Source organism: Triticum urartu, chromosome 6, assembly GCF_003073215.2.
Source record: "Triticum urartu cultivar G1812 chromosome 6, Tu2.1, whole genome shotgun sequence".
NCBI lineage: Eukaryota > Viridiplantae > Streptophyta > Magnoliopsida > Poales > Poaceae > Triticum > Triticum urartu.
In genome coordinates this window covers 571082113-571098778 of record NC_053027.1, presented here as the reverse complement: position 1 = coordinate 571098778, position 16666 = coordinate 571082113, and the positions used below count along the sequence as shown (strand labels likewise).

Below are 16666 nucleotides of genomic sequence, written 5' to 3'. Positions count from 1 at the left end.
AATTATTCCGAATATTTATGAAACAATTCCACAAATATATTCTCATCACCCTCGCCCTACTAACACCCGGTAGATCGTGATTTCCTTAAGCTTGTGATCCGGTAGGCTTGGTAACTCACAAACATGAACAAAACCCTTTCGTTCAATGACCGGTAGAGGAAGTGGACTTCCATATTGACCCCTATGAGCACACAAACACTACTAGGGAAAACCCTAATAGTAGCATGGGTTTTGATCTATCAGCAGCACGGGTAGCCACGTTACTACTATGGCGCTACAGCTAACAGTTAGTAGTAGCGCGGTCTAGACCCGCGCTACTACTATTGACTATATCAGTAGCGTTTTTCTGGAACACGCTACTATTAAATAGCTGTAGCCATTTTCTATCCCCATGCTGCTATTGTATCTTTCATCATTTTTCCTGTTTCCTACCCCGTTTCAATAAACTGCAATTTCACATATACCAGATAACAATATCATTAACCACAATACCATGTAGTCATACAGTAGTCATACAATATCATAAAGCATTATAGGTACTCATATATAGTCAACATGCATCCTCACATGAATATAGCATATATGGTAAGCAGTACTAAGTAGTCTTACAACCACACATATATAGCAGTTCTACTAGGTATATATAGTCATACAACCATACACACATATATAGTTCTAGATGATATCGACGACGATCATCATCCTCAAGCCTGGGCGGTGGGCGTTCCTGATAGTAATTAGGATAGCCTGTCCAACACGAAGATCCTTGCCAACGAGGAAGCTCTTCCACCAAACCGAGCTTAAGTGTGTGCGACCGTCCGTGTCCACGCCGTAAGTACAGGTGGTGACGGAGCCCCTTGCGGTAAGGCGTATTCCAGCTGAGCCTTCTTCATCGGGCTCGATACCTGATAATCCACAAGTATAGGGGATCACAACAGTTTTCGAGGGTAGAGTATTCAACCCAAATTTATAGATTCGGCACAAGGGGAGCCAAAGAATATTTGAAGGTATTAGCAGCTGAGTTGTCAATTCAACCACACCTGGAGATTAATTATCTGCAGCAAGGTGATCAGTAGCAAAGTAGTATGATAGTTTTGATAGTAGTAATAGCAGCAATGGTAATAGTAATAGTGATAGCAGTAATTTTGTAGCGAATATAATAGTGATGATAACCGTAGTAACTTAGCAAGAACAATATAAGATAAATTCGTAGGCATTGGATCGGTGACTAGGGAAAACCCTAGTAGTAGCGCTGGTTTTTAAGCTAGTACTAGCGCTTGTGCAAGCGCTACCACTAAGGCGCTACAGCTAACTAGTAGCAGTAGCGCTGGAAAGGAAGTGCTACTACTATACCTAGTTAGCAGTAGCGCTTTTCTATAGTGAGAGCTACTGATAGTACTAAGTAGCAGTAGCACTTCTTATGAAAGGCGCTGCTGCTAACTTTTCCTGTATTTTAAAAAATACAGCTTATTTTCGTTGTGGTTTTATATACAGTACTTTCATCATATGATTTTATGACCATGATTAGTTATTATATATAACAGTGGATGAAATAAACATGGAGTAGATTCAAGTGGAGACAACATATGGTGCATGTCGAAAGTACTACTAATCCAAACTTGATCTAGTTTGGATTAATAGTACTTTTGATGTGCACCACATGTTGCCTCCACTTGAATCTAATCCATGTTCATTTCACCTACTGGTATATATAGAATAACTCATCATGCTCATATAACAACTTAGCATCATGCATCATCGATCATAATAATAAATAACTCATCATTGGTATCATAATAACAAGTCATACTCATCATCATTGATCATACAACTTCTACTCGATACCACATCATCATCACAGTCATCTAACCAATCCTACTTAGTTGTTCTTAGCACATGATCATGAGTATTAGCTAGGACCTACTACCTTCTCCTAGGTAAAATAGCATAAAACAAGATAGCCCCTAACTCTCCATTATGGAGAATGGAGATTATCCTGTCTCCAATTCTTGCCTTTCGCACAATCTTGCTTCCAAGAACCTCCTTACGATTGTCCATACAATTTTTCCATTCTTTGATTAACATGCGTTCATTGGTTTTGGAAATCCGATATGGACAGGTTAGACTCGTAGGATGACCTGGCTGTATGTTCAAAACATCAAGGCGACCATTCTGATACATCAAATAAGGCACACAATCCATCGGGATTTTCTGTTGAAAAACATAGTAATAACTTTGTAGTTAGCAATGTAGTTCAGTTTTAGAAGTATGCAAAAGATGCACGGATGTCGTAATAGTAAAAAAATCTTACCAGGGCATCTCCATGGAAGTTACTATGGTTCAACACGTGCACTAGTGGCACGTATTTACCATAATTTGGAGGAGTATGATAATAGGTATTGTAATTCTCAAGGTCAGTACAAAATGCGATCAGATGATTTTTCTCTTGATAAGTTAATTCGGAGCCATCGGTGTAGTGGGTTTTGCCTACCATCTTCCGCACATTGTTTGAAGAATGAAAATAAGTTGTCAATGGAAATAAGATGTCAACTATTTTGAAATAAACAATATAAATTAGTTAATAACTATGTTTAAGAAACTCACATAGCGGTGGAATTGGAAGCGTATCAACAAGGACCCAAATGTCCATATTGTCTTGCTCGATGTCAGGATCACCAAGATCCATGGTGACAAGCATATCCTCATAAAAACCATACATCTTGCAAAGTGCTTCCCAATTTGGGCAACCAAAATGGGTTACGCTCTGAGAATTGTAAAGATTTACTTCAAAATCCATACCATGATGGGTCCTTAGGTGAATTTTCTTTGTTTCAAAACTTTCATGGTCTTCAAAACCCATCCTCTCCAAGACATAGCATCTTGCATGGCATGGAATAATCTAGTCAAATTGTAAAAGATGAAAAATACACGTTGAAATAGTTGAAGTCGTGCTTAATTACGAAAAAAACACTTGTCGTCATTGCATACTGTTTCAACATCAAAGGTCTCCTAGAGCTTAATGCTGAAGCGCCGATCTTCGTCCAGGTGAGGCCTGTCGCACAGACCTCGGTCGTCGTTGCACCAGTCGCACTCCCCCGGGAGACTTTCGTCGTCCGAGTACGACATTTCCTATGTTCATAATTCAAAGATTAAACTTGTACAATTAAATTAGATCATTATTATTCATCACGGGTTGACTATCGGTCTGTCGAGTCTTTTATTGAAAACTCTCAGCTCACGTGGTGTATATATTCGACTGTCGGTGATGGTAGCTCCTCCTTTCGTTCCCGAGTGCATTACACCAAATTGTCTAGCACACGGGAACGAAGGAGAAGCTACCCCCATGACAACAGTTGGGATTCTTCGTCCTCTCATATATGGTGGAGACTCTCCCTCATTGATTCCTCTCTGACATTTGCGACCGTCGGTGATGGTCGTTACTCCTCCTTCCCCTAGTGCATAACAAAGGTCTAGCACAAGGAGAAGAAGGAGAAACGACCCCCACGACAACAATCGGGATTCTTCGTCCTCTCATATATGGTGGAGCCTCGACAGACTTAAAGTCAACCTGAAATATCGTTTAATTATATTTCTAGAAAATCCAGGCCACTCGATATTTCCTACATATTCTAGCACAAGTCATGCCAAAATTCACGGAAAAATCTGGCATGACCTTTACTAATAAAGGACATATCGAGCGCCTGAAATTTGCCGAAACGGAAATTAATGAACACTCCGGCAAAACATAGGCCACTCGGAGGTGTAACCTGCAAACATGACCGGCCACTTGGGCAAGCACATATCCTATTTGAGCAACACAAGATATACATGTTTTTATCTACATCATATGAGCATTCAAACTTGATGGTCATTGCATTTCAATGGTTGAAAATATGAGCAAAAACATTTCAAAATATCTTATAGGACTCATATTGACATGGAGATTTGGCTGGTCTCACCTCGAGGTCGGAGGGGGTCGATGACGGGGATGACGGCGGGGATGATGGAGGGGCTCCTAGATTTCTGCAAAAACAAAAACCCTATAAGCTATCAACTAATCAAATGCATACGCCTTGCATAGTGCTCTCCAATTTTAGCATTCAAAGTAGGAGTAGTTTTCCAATTTGAGCATTCAATAAGAAAAACCAAATCATAAAATAAATTAGTATTCAAATTAGCATGCATTCAATAAGCAAAACTACATCATCTCTTGCGTCCGTACATCATCGAATATTATCACTATAATACACTCGAATACTATCATACATATAGCATCGCTAATACAACTAAAACTGTAGCGCCCGACGGGTATCGGCGCGGGCGGTGGACACGCAAAGAGAAGGAACCATCACAGGATCATAGCTCCAGTGAGATCCCTGAAGAACCTGCCAGGTATTGTCGAATCTTCCCTCCAACGCAACCATGTAGCGACCGACGTGCTCGTCCTCCTCGCTGACACGGTGACGTACCACCTCCGCGGTGTCCGGAAGCCTCGGCACCGTCACTGGCCCACGCGACCGCCACCAAACAAGGTTCGGGTCAACGACGGGTTGGATCCTCACCAAGCTGCGCCCCCCCCCCCCCCCGGAAGGTAGCACCTCCAAGTACCAGCCCGGCGGAGCCCATTCCCGGACATGGCCCCTCTGATCAAGCAGGTCTCCTCCGCCGAGTCGACGACGAGGATGCAGGATAGGCATCGTCGACGTCGATGCGGAAATAATTGGTTTAACTAAAAAAATAACAACAAATGTGTTAAACACCTAAAATACCTAAATTGAATTAACAACATGGGGTGGCTGGTCTCACCTCGATCGAGGTCGCAGGGGGTCGGTGACGGGACGATGGCGGGGATGATGCAGGGGCTCCTTGATTTCTGCAAGAACAAAATATAAACAAAAACATTATTATCGCCATCTTAGGACTTAGTGAAACTCCATAAGCTACATTTAATTATTCTATTCAAATTTACTTATAATTTTCTATTCTATTCAAATTTACTTATTCAAATTTTCTAAAAAATTCCTATTCTATTCAAAAGACCTACATTTACTCTTTTTTTTAATTTCATATTTTATTCTATTCAAATTTACTTATTAAAAATTTCTAAAAATTTCCTGTTCTATTCAAAAGACCTACATTTACTTATTATTTTCAAATTACTTATTCAAATTTTCTAAAAACAAAATATACTAAAAACCTACATTTACTAAAAACAAAAACCTACATTTAACAAAAACTAAAACCTATTTACAGAAAGTGGGAGGAGGAGGTGGTAGGAGGCCAGGAGGAGGAGGAAGGAGGAGGAGGAGGAGGGAAAGGAGGAGGAGGAGAGAGCAGGAGGGGGAGGAGGAGAGAGCAGGAGGGGGAGGAGGATAGAGCAGGAGGAGGAGAGAGCATGAGAGGGAGGAGGGAGGAGGAGGAGGGTGCCGTTGGAGAGGGAGGAGGAGGAAGGGACCGCCGACGGAGAGGGAGGAGGAGGGGGCGCCGGCACCGGAGAGGGAGGAGGAGGAGGTGGAGGAGGACCACGGCGACGGTGGCGGCAAGGGCGACGCAGGCGATGAGAGAGTGTGAGGGGGAGAGTGAGAGGACGCGCGGGGAGGGGGGGTTGGATAAGGGCCCTTAGTGGTAGCGCTTGTCCGTAAAAAGCGCTACTGCTAAAGTCTATAGCAGTAGCGCTCTCTGTGGAAAAGCGCTACTACTAAAACTTTGGTCTTATTAGGAGGGGACTGAATATATCAATAGCGCTGGTAAGGGAAAAAGCGATGTTGCTAAGATCAATAGTAGTAGCGCTTTCTACCCATGAGCGCTACTAGTATCCCTAGCATACCTGGAACGGTCTGTCAGTTTTAGTAGTAGCGCGTTTTCTAGTTCCAGCACTACTTCTATGCTCATATTAGCAGCACTTGTACTTCCCGAGCGCTGCTGCTAAGTAGCAGCAGCGCTTACTATTTTACAACGCTACTACTATGCTACTATGTATAAGCATTTTCCTAGTAGTGTGTGCGACCGTCCGTGTTCATGCCGTAAGTACAGGTGGTGACGGAGCCCCTTGCGGTAAGGCATATTCCATCCGAGCCTTCTTCATCAGGTTCGATACCTGATAACCCACAAGTATAGGGGATCGCAACAGTTTTCAAGGGTAGAGTATTCAACCCAATTTATAGATTCGACACAAGGGGAGCCAAAGAATATTTGAAGGTATTAGCAGCTGAGTTGTCAATTCAAACACATCTAGAGATTAATTATCTGCAGCAAGGTGATCAGTAGCAAAGTAGTATGATAGTTTTGATAGTAGTAACAACAGCAATGGTAACAGTAATAGTGATAGCAGTAATTTTGTAGCAAGTGTAACAGTGATGATAACCGTAGTAACTTAGCAAGAACAATATAAGATAAATTCGTAGGCATTGGATCGGTGACTTGTTGGATGATATTCATCATGAGACAGTTATAACCTAGGGCGATACGGCACTAGCTCCAGTTCATCAATATAATGTAGGCATGTATTCCGTAAATAGTCATACGTGCTTATGGAAAGAACTTTTTTGTCCTACCCTCCCGTGGCAGCGGGGTCCATATTGGGAACTAAGGGGTATTAAGGCATCCTTTTAATAGAGAACCAGAACAAAGCATTAACACATAGTGAATACATGAACTCCTCAAACTATGGTCATCATCAGGAGTGGTCCCGACTATTGTCACTCCGGGGTTGCCGGATCATAACACGTAGTAGGTGACTATAACTTGCAAGATCGGATCTAGTACATGGATATAATTGTGATAACATAAACGGTTCAGATCTGAGTTCATGACACCCGGGCCCAAAGTGACAAGCATTAAGCATAGCAAAGTCATAGCAACATCAATCTTAAAACATAGTGGATACTAGGGATCAAGCTCTAACAAAACTAACTCGAATTACATGATGAATCTCATCCAACTCCTCACCGACCAGCGAGCCTACGAAGGAATTACTCACTCCCGGTGGGGAGCACCATGGAATTGACGATGGAGAAGGGTTGGTGATGACGAAGATCGAAGACCCCCCTCTTCGGAGCCCCAAACGGACTCCAGATCTGGCCTCCCGATGAAGAACAGGGAGTGACGGCGGCTCCATCTCGTGGATCGTGATAATTCTTTCTCCTTATTTTTTTCTGAAAAAATAGAATTTTATAGCGTCGGTTCCAGGGTCTGCGGGGCCACCAGGTGGGGACAACCCACCTGAACGCGCCAGGAGAGGGGGGCGTGCCCTGGTGGGTTGTGCCCACCCAGGTGCCGGCGGAAAAAATCGCGTCCTGGGGATCTGTTGAGGGCGCGAGTTACCATCAACGCATAGAAACGCAGAGCAAGATGCAGGTCGAGGAAAACCTACGAACACACCACCGCCTCCTAGCACACAGCAAATGGATTTTGACGTCCCCACCGACGGGAGCCCCGCCAGACACCATGCCTCTGCCTGCGTCGCACGGGCTTCGCCCGATGGACGCCCTCCGGCGACTGCGAGGAGGAGGACGGAAGGGGGCGAGGGCGGCGGCGGCGAAGCTAGGGCCCCGCGTCTCGTGGGAGCGAGGCTAGAGAATTGGGGGTTGATAATCTGTCTCGCTAGCATCTGATTGATGGGGACATGTGGAGTTTGTGATCCTAGAGTGCAGTACGCCACGCCTCGAGTGGTTGTCAAAGTTTCGACTGAACCCGAAATTGACCCCTTGCAGTGCCAGCCATGGAAGCGGATATGCGGCTTTAGCCACTGGAGAAGTGGAATACAACGGCTTGGGATAGACATGTTTATCTTTTGTCATATGCTCTTGGTTGACCTTTTATTATGTGCTTTTTCAAGTCACCGGCCCCTAAATCTAGCCATACTACCTCTCTCTCAGTTTACAGGGCGTGCACGTGCTCCTAGGTTGTCAATTTGACTAACCTAATACAAGTCATATATTACAAAAAAATATACCAATATAAACTTCAGATGTTCTATTTTCAAACCGTATAATTTTTGTGTTATATAGTTTATATTAAGATGATAAAATTGGCAACCTAGATATATGCGTAGGACTTGTAAACTGAAATGGAGGTAGTATTCATATTAATTAACCACAGTTAAACAAATGAGACTCGTATTTAAATTTGAGAAGGGAAGGTAGTTGTCACAACAACATATACCATCATGGAAAAAAACATAATATTGATTTTTACCGTTTCTGAGGCAACAAGTCGCCACTAAAAACCATTTGATTTAAGCATAAGATTGGTGGAGGAACAAAGGAGATGAAAATATCTTAATCACACAGTTATCGGTATCAACAGGGAAATAACTATCTTTAAGCCAACCAGGACATAGCAGTAGCTTGGCTTACATTCTTAAATAAAATGCTGGACAAAGATATCGGGAATTTTGGTCGAAACCTTGGAGCAGGTCTCCCAAGGCATTTCTCCCAAACCCAGTCTTTTTCAACCCAACTAACTCTCTTTTTCTTTTCTTCCATGTCGATCTTTATTTGAGCTAAAACGGAATCAACATTAAACGGCTCACGATTATTACAGCCCAGGCCTTATATGCAATATGATACCGACACATAAGAACATATATCAATTATAGCATTTTTTTTCCTTTGTCAGCACTTAAAAATACAACACCTCCATCACAACAAGACCCTCATTTGCCCAGGAAAATTATGCCCTAAAAGCATCTTGTTCCCGAGCACTCATAGCTCTCCTCTCAGATGAGTACTACAAAAACAGTAATTTAATGATACAGCTTCACCTGCAGGTTTCAGAATGTGCAATTCACCACTTATGTCAACCATAGCAAACTTAGCATTACTCTTCATGACAGCAATGGATTAATGCTAGCAGTCACATTTAACATCACAATTTGTTCTCATGCATGGATTACAGCTTCACTTCCTTTTTCATCAGGCCTTCTCATCCAGCACTTCAACATTTGCCAGAGGCTAAGTATACATACACAGCTTGATTTAGAGTAGAGTACAGGCTACAGGAAGAAATGGAAACATCCTCCTCCTGGGAAGCGGAAGAGGAACGGTAACAAAACAGCGCCGTCTAGAACTTGAAGTCCTTCTTTTTGGAAGATTTCCCGTCCTTCTCGTGCTTCCTCTTCCTCTTGCTCGCGTTCTGCGGATCAGAGAGAGAAGAAAGGGTTCAGCTCAACAAAAGCTGGTATTTGCTTCTGGCTCAACAGATACACAAGAGTGCTCGTAGAAACGTACCTCCGCCACCATGTCGCTGAAATCTTCCTTCTGGTTCCGTAGCTTCTCCTCCTCCCGGGCTTCTTCATACCTGTTTCATCATTTTATTAAAGGGAAGGCGTTAATGTTTCAACTCATGGCTACTGACAGGAAAAGCTTGGCAGATGCAGGGGAGAAGTGATCTTACTTGGCTGCCAGAACATCGTCCATAACTTCGAGCTCCTCGGGATGTATGGTGACGTCCACTTTGTCGGACTTTTGATTCTTGAGGAGATCAACCTGCAAAAGACAACCACGAAGGTGTGTCAATGAATCATCGACCATGCACGGTATGGGAATGCTTGTATACTTGGGGCAAGGAATGTAAAAGCTCACCCTTTTAACCCCAGCCTTATCCTGTGCCCCAACCACATATCTGCAAAAACAGCAAGATAGAAAATGAGTTCTCCACATGATTGAAACAGGAATCCATCAGAAACTATTGATACAAAATGAGTTCTCTGTATGGCTGAAACAGAAATCCATTGGAAAAAATATTGTAGAGATGACTAGGTTGTATTAGAGTTGCATACGTATGGCTTGACCCATAGAGGGTTCCAGGTGCGATTTTCTCCTCCTTCTGCTCAAGAACCTTCAGATGAAAAAGAACAGATTGTTGGTTATGAACTGCAATAAGTAAGCCAAACTAAAGCTCCATAATAAAATTTGGCCTGAAATACCACAAAACTGAAGCTAAGCCCTTACCTGGTATAACTGCTTATCTGTTGGCCTTTCAGACTCTTTCCTCTGTTGCTTCCGAAGATCAATGACGTCAGGTGTTTCCACGCCAGTGGGAGTGCTATAAACAGAACAAGAAGAGGCGTCATAACATAGTTCCTTTAGGGAAGAACCTAAGCTAGTCATCAAATAATTATTATAGAAATAACCTTGACATGGTGTCGACAGACTGCATGCCAGCTTCCATGTCTTCATCTTCCATTAGTTCCTCCTCCTCTTCCTCCTCATCTTCCTCCTCCTCCTCCTCTTCCTCCTCCAAGTCTCCCCAATGCTTGCTGCGGTCAACAGGCTCCTCCTGGAATACAATGCAACACAAGTCAGTTAACTAGTAGAGCTGCAGTTCAGTTTCAAGGAAAATTAGCCGATCAAACATACATCATAATTAGGTTCATCCAGCTGTAGGATACCAAAAACATCTCCGTAGAGGGGGCGTCCATGCTGTTAGCCAAAACAAATAAATAGATCAGAAAATAAATTTATTTTCATTACAGAAGCCGCATTTAACTACAGCCGAGCCCATGAAAAGCACATTTGTTGTAAATTACCTCATCCACAGGAGGCTTTCCCCATTCCCCGGGCCGGTAACCAAAAGTAGCACCAGGAGGAATTGGGGCATTCAGACCAGGAATCTTCAGTGAAGGATAAGAGGGCGGAGGACCATATCTCTGCCAAAATTATTTGATGTCAGTTGATAGCTGGTCAATAACAAGAGATCAGTCAACCAGAAGACCAGCTGCCTGTAGTTTTTTTCTTACTAAAAAGAACAATACCTGCATGTTTATAAGCCATGGAGGCGGTGCACCTTCTGGCATACCAAGAGCTTCTTTAAGTTCTCGGGACAGCATACCTGGCTTCATTTCCCTAAGTTTGACCTGTTGAGTTCATACATGTATTATGCTCGGCGAGCCAGGTTTGAGAACAGACATATGCATGTCCCAAACATATATCAGTTATCTCTGTTTCTGACATAAAGAGAGTGAAGCAAAAAAAAAGTACCTCAAACTCTTTCCCTTCGTAGTAAAGGTCACCATGACTAGTCAATTTTGGTTTTGTTTGATATTTGAAGAAGGCGTCGTGTAAAACCTGCACACAACAAAATTACGGTGAGACTTGCTTTCCTGCACATTCAGAAGTTAACTCATCTCTAAAATTTGAACATATGGAAGAAACACATCGTACTTATCAGCTATAATATTTTCACGTGTACATTATCAGTATTAGTGCCTAAGTGGCAGGTAATAAAACACCTGGCAAACCGGATATGCATGTAGAGAAGTATAGCACAAGGAGAAAACGCAGGCATGTGTTATTCAACACCTAAATAAAATCAGGGGGGAAATAAATAATGCTCTGTAGCCATGTTGCACACTATGGAGAAAACACAAATATATATGGCATGTGCTTCTATGAGCAACTCAGATTAGCCTCAACAGGAATTAACTGACCTGATAATCTATATCCATCTTGCCCATTTTTGGCTGCATACGCTCCCGCTGCTTCTGCTTCAACTTTTTGCTATCCTCTTTCTCGATATATGCCTGAAAATGCATTCGGAAAGCTACTTACAATTTGTCCATCTTGCCCATTTGTGGAATAAAAATTAAAGTGCCAATAAAACTCAGCTCCTGAAGTTACCAAGTTGACAAGGGAGATACAATGTCCATAGCATTGCTACAAAGGACCAAGATATTAACATACCTGTCTTATTTTTTCTATTCCAGTTGCAGCAATGAAGTCAGGAAGTTGGAAAGGTTGTTTTTCGATACCTCTCTTGCCCTGAAAGAAACAACATGATGATGTAAAATCTATTCGACAAGATATAGCTAATGTGAAGCAAAGCATAATTTCATGTTTTAGAGATATAAAAAGGTTGCAAAGGCCAGGGCAACTGATATGCTTGTATGCGCAAACAAAGGAGGACCAAAGGTCAAGATCCAAGATGGAACAAAACGTCTTTCAAGGAAATTCCTAGCATGAATCAACTAGGTCAAATACTTTAGCATTTATACTACAGTAATCACTCAAGTACAGTACCACCAAGACCTTGCTCCCAAGAAGTTGCAGCATCCCTGCAAGAATTATATATCTGTATAAGAGGGAGGGGAAAAACCTTATCAACTATATGTTCCCTCCCCTCTTCTAGTAACACCCACCCCATGGTACTGCCATGGCACTTTGCAATGAGTTACACTAGCATATCCGTGCTGGCCCGAACAGTTGCAGTTATGGGCTTACACTTTTCGATGATGCAAGGATAAATCATAAAACCCAAGTGTGCACGGTATTGAGTGAATTTGGGCCTGGCATGTTAGTCTGTCCCTTGGCCCTTGTGTTTGTTTCTCTTTCTTGCTCTTTCTTGCTTTTTTGGTCTTGTTTTATTTCTAGTTCTATGTCTGTTTTTGGTCGGTTGTATTGGTTTTGTAACCATGGCACTGTATTTTACACAGAGTTACTTCTAACACAAAATGATACGCATTTAGATGCATGTTCGAGAAAAAAAGTGTTTTGCTGTTTTTGATTTTCTTTCTTGTGTTGAAGTTTAGATTTTTTTTTTCTTTTTGTCATGGCGATTCTAATAGTATGTAGATTTTGATGCTTCTGAGTCTTCTTATAATAAAACATGCATTTTGATGCAGGTCCATGGGAAAAAACTTATGTAATAATATATGAAAGCATGCAGTATTTGTTAGTAGACGACAGCACTTCTACAAGTGGAGTTCAAAGAAAATGGATGGTCTGTTTGCATCTGCCTACCAACTCCACTACTAACAACACTATTTTCTGATTATGGTTTATTTCTCAGATTGTGGTACCCATTACGAAATTATGCATAACAAGATTATTCATGGTACATGTATTACAAACCTGCAAGAATTTCCTCTTTTGGGACCAGTGCCTTGGGACAGGTACTGTGTTCCTGTAAGACTTCAGATAGACAAGTAACTTCGGATCTGACGCAGTCGCATCCCAAACCTGGCAGGAAGAGCATAATTGCATCAGTTGAAGCTAATCCATAAACAATTTTACACTGCTGATGGCAATGAGTTAAAGAAGATAGAACACAACAAATAGTTTAAGAGACATTATCTCATCTTATGTTCACACCACCGATACAAGCTGCATGGGTATACGTGTGTGCATGCTGTCATGGCCTTTAATAGGAGAAATACATCTTAATCTTGGAACTGTGAAAGGTGAAAGTTGCTGGCACATTTTTCTAGCAATCTAGATTAAGATAAGCTTTCTAAGTTGCGATGAACCTTACTACGGGTTATTTACTCAGATAAAACAGAAAGTTGACATAATTTCAAACACATCCTCACTAACAAAGTGCATTGTTACAAACTGCACAGCCAATGGAAATTGCATGACCAGACCAGAATAGTAGACAGACTTAAAACAAATTCTCCAATGCAACTTTAGTTATATCAACAAGAGGTGATGGTAAAAGTTGCAAGCACCATTTTCTAGCAAACCAGCCTAGCATAACCTTTTACAGTTGCCTGGAAACTTATTATGTATTATCTACTTGGATAAATCAGAAAGCTTAAATGATGGACAAGTGTGGTAGAATAGGATGCTGCGTCAACACATCCGTTCGAAGTAATACAGCAACACCAGACTGCCAGTACACCTGGTTCACAACAAAAGGAAAGGAGGGGGGTGGCTTACTTCGACAACGTCGGGCCTGTTGCATATCTGCTTCAGCTCCGCAATCTTCATCCTTTGTTCCAGCTACAAAGCACAAACCAAAACAGCAAAATTCATGCTTAGCGCCTTCTACTAAACCACAACAATCGCACATAAAAAAAGGGTAACTCAACAATCAGGAAGATACAGAGAGAGAGACAAGCAAACCTTTTTCTTCTTGTTGGAGATGCCCCCTTCCTTCTTCTTCTGCTGGGTCTCCTGCTCGTCGTCGTCCGAGTCGGACCCCGACCCCTTCTTCGCGGCGTCGGCGGCCTCGTCCTTCTTCTCCCCATCCTGCCAGCACAACACCACCAACCCTACTAGTCAGAATATTCATATTGCAGAGCAGAGGAGCTAAAACTGCAGAGATTCGTAGGTAGGGTTTTGCTTGGTAATCGACGGGCTCCGGTACCTCGGCGGCGACGGGCTCCTTGAAGGTGAACTTGTCGAAGATGCTCTTGAAGTCGGCGAGCAGGCCGTCGGCGAGGTCGGGCTCCTCCGGCACGTACTCCACCTCGATCTCCACCTGCGCGCACAACCAAACCAACCCAGCGTCAGAGAGGCCGTCGCGAGCCCCACCCGAAGAAGCCCTAGGGGCGCCCGTCCACGTACCGGGGGCTTGGAGTCGGGCTTGTCCTCCTCGGCATCTGCGGCCGCGTCGGCGTCCGTGGCGGCGGCGTCGGAAGCGGGCGCCTTGCTCTTCTTCTGCTTCCGGCGGCGGCGGCGGCGCTCGCTCTCGCGCGACTTCTTCTTGTCGGCGCCCGCGGCGGCGGGGGCGGGGGCCGGGGCCGGGGCCCCGTTGGCGAGGTCGGAGCTAGGGTCGGCGGCCATGGCGGTCGGCGATGGGGAGGGGAGGTGGAAGGGCCAGAGGGCTCCGGGGTCAAGTAAAGTTAGCCAGAGCGGTTCTGGGTCGGTCTGCTGGGCTGTCAAGGCCCAAACGATTTGGGCCGGTCCGCCGCCGACACGGACCTTTGCGGGGATTAGAGAGGATCAAATGCGTGAACTTTTTTTAAAATCCTGGCACAATTATCGAAATACACTAATATTTAAATGAAACTTGGGAACATTTTTTGAAATTCAAGACGCAAATTTTAAAACAACTTTTGTAATTTAGTAGAATTTTCAAATTCGTGAACATTTTCTGAAATTCAAAAACAAAAAATGTGAATGTTTTTTTAAATCAAGAACATTTTAAAATTCGTGAACAATTTGTAGATTTTGTGAACATCTTTTTCTCAACATTTTTTGGTTGCACCCGCCAGTGGGAATTTGCTTATTATGTTATCCACTGAGTTGATTGATAGGTCAAAACAAATTAATACTCGACCAGCAGCCAAACTTTTAGCAACATTACCCAGAAAAAAACTTTTAGTAACATTAATATTGATTATTATTATTGCCAAGCTGAATGTGTCTGCTTCTTAATTTTCCCTGGTGAAAGTCCATTCCATTTGGCTGCACAAAATGACATATACTCAAATGCAGTTTAATGAGAAGGCCCAGAATGACTAGAAACAGCACACATTCTCAAAAGCTGAATCACAAACCATCCACAGCTCGAACCAACCACAACACTGCAATCTTCATTTCAGCCTTGCCCAGGCGACCGAATCGTAAGCGGGCGAAAATTGTGAGGAGCAGAACATGCCGGCGACCCAAATATGTTTCATTCTCCGGTTGGACCCGCCCTTGCAGTGGCACTCAGGCTCCAGGGAACACAAAGGCATCAGATCGACCCCCTTTTCAACCGTTAACGAAAAAGGTGCCATAATAAACAAGTGCACCTAATACACAACCGTGGGTTTAAACCCAATATATAAACCCTACATTAACACACGGATCCTCTGGGACAAGCTCCAGGCACATAGATCCTACAGTAGCACACACATAACCAATTAATTACAAGTTTTTTTCGCTCAGAAGATAGGACGGTCGATCAAGATACATCTAGCGGCGGCCTCGGGCCTTTGACCTCCCCTTCCGCGCCACACAAAAATAAGAAGGTGTCATCAGATTGCCAATGCTTTCACTGGCATTCTTCTAGAACTAAATAAGAGCATAAAGGTAAAACATATGTTCAGAACAAGAAACAATCCAACAAACTGAATTTGTAATCGATTACAAACAAACGCAACAGAACATCTGAAAACGTACAACTGTATTATTCAGTCTTGAGATCATTTGTCCCTAGGGCTGAAAGAATCAGCCAATAGGCCATTAAGAAAAACAAGACAGACAGACTAGTAATTTCTACTCCCTCCGTCCCAAAATAAGTGTTTCAATCTTAGTACAACTTTGTACTAAAGTTCAGTATAAAGTTGAGACACTTATTTTGGGACAGAAGGAGTACTTAATTAGTAGGCCTTGTTTGGTGCGAACAAAATAAAATGTTTCCTTCCAAGGAGGTTGTTTTGATTTCACATCATATTGCCTTCACGAAGAAAACTATGCAAAAGAAGCTCATTATCCTAATGCTGGGGCTCTAGGGGATTATGTTAACCACTTCCTAGCTAGGGATTAAACTATTTGGCATCCCAATTGATGACGTTGCTAAAAATGCTAAACCAGGTCTGTAACGCTCTCGATGCGGCTATATCTCCTACGTGTCGAAGCACGACTTAGAGGCATAACCGCATTGAAAGCATGTCGCAAGTAAGGCAATCTTCACAACATCCCATGTAATATAGATAATAAAAGGGGAAGGAACATAGTTGGCTTACACTCGCCACGTCAATCAAAGTACATAAATAGCAATACATCATCCAATCACTCATGGCCCGACTACGGTGCCAAAATAAAAGATCAACCCAACATGCGACACGGTCCCGATCGCCCCAACTGGGCACCACTACTGATCATCAGGGAAAGACATGTAGTAACGGCATGAGTCCTCGTCGAACTCCCACTTGAGCTCAAGCGCGTCATCTGAAACGGAGTCATCAGGCCCTGCATCTGGTTTGGAAGTAAACTGTGAGCCACAGGGACTCAGC

At 43.0% G+C, this 16666-nt stretch overlaps 1 protein-coding gene and 1 pseudogene across 1 annotated transcript in view; one reads left to right on the top strand and one right to left on the bottom strand.

The window, feature by feature from the left end:
* LOC125517084 overlaps positions 1 to 8987 on the top strand; it is a 53309-nt pseudogene extending 44322 nt beyond the window's left edge.
* The window catches only part of LOC125517083 (splicing factor 3B subunit 2-like), a 33059-nt gene continuing 25213 nt past the window's right edge, over positions 8821 to 16666 (bottom strand). The window contains exons 2-19 of the mRNA XM_048682288.1: positions 14289 to 14599; positions 14089 to 14202; positions 13845 to 13970; positions 13659 to 13721; positions 12852 to 12959; positions 11685 to 11762; positions 11432 to 11524; positions 10983 to 11069; positions 10757 to 10858; positions 10532 to 10651; positions 10362 to 10424; positions 10136 to 10281; positions 9954 to 10047; positions 9782 to 9840; positions 9585 to 9624; positions 9397 to 9488; positions 9231 to 9300; positions 8821 to 9135 (exon numbers count right to left, since the gene is read on the bottom strand). Coding sequence (XP_048538245.1) covers positions 9064 to 9135; positions 9231 to 9300; positions 9397 to 9488; positions 9585 to 9624; positions 9782 to 9840; positions 9954 to 10047; positions 10136 to 10281; positions 10362 to 10424; positions 10532 to 10651; positions 10757 to 10858; positions 10983 to 11069; positions 11432 to 11524; positions 11685 to 11762; positions 12852 to 12959; positions 13659 to 13721; positions 13845 to 13970; positions 14089 to 14202; positions 14289 to 14599 — 1838 coding nt within the window. The 3' untranslated portion in view covers positions 8821 to 9063. The remainder of the gene's footprint in view (positions 9136 to 9230; positions 9301 to 9396; positions 9489 to 9584; positions 9625 to 9781; positions 9841 to 9953; positions 10048 to 10135; positions 10282 to 10361; positions 10425 to 10531; positions 10652 to 10756; positions 10859 to 10982; positions 11070 to 11431; positions 11525 to 11684; positions 11763 to 12851; positions 12960 to 13658; positions 13722 to 13844; positions 13971 to 14088; positions 14203 to 14288; positions 14600 to 16666) is intronic.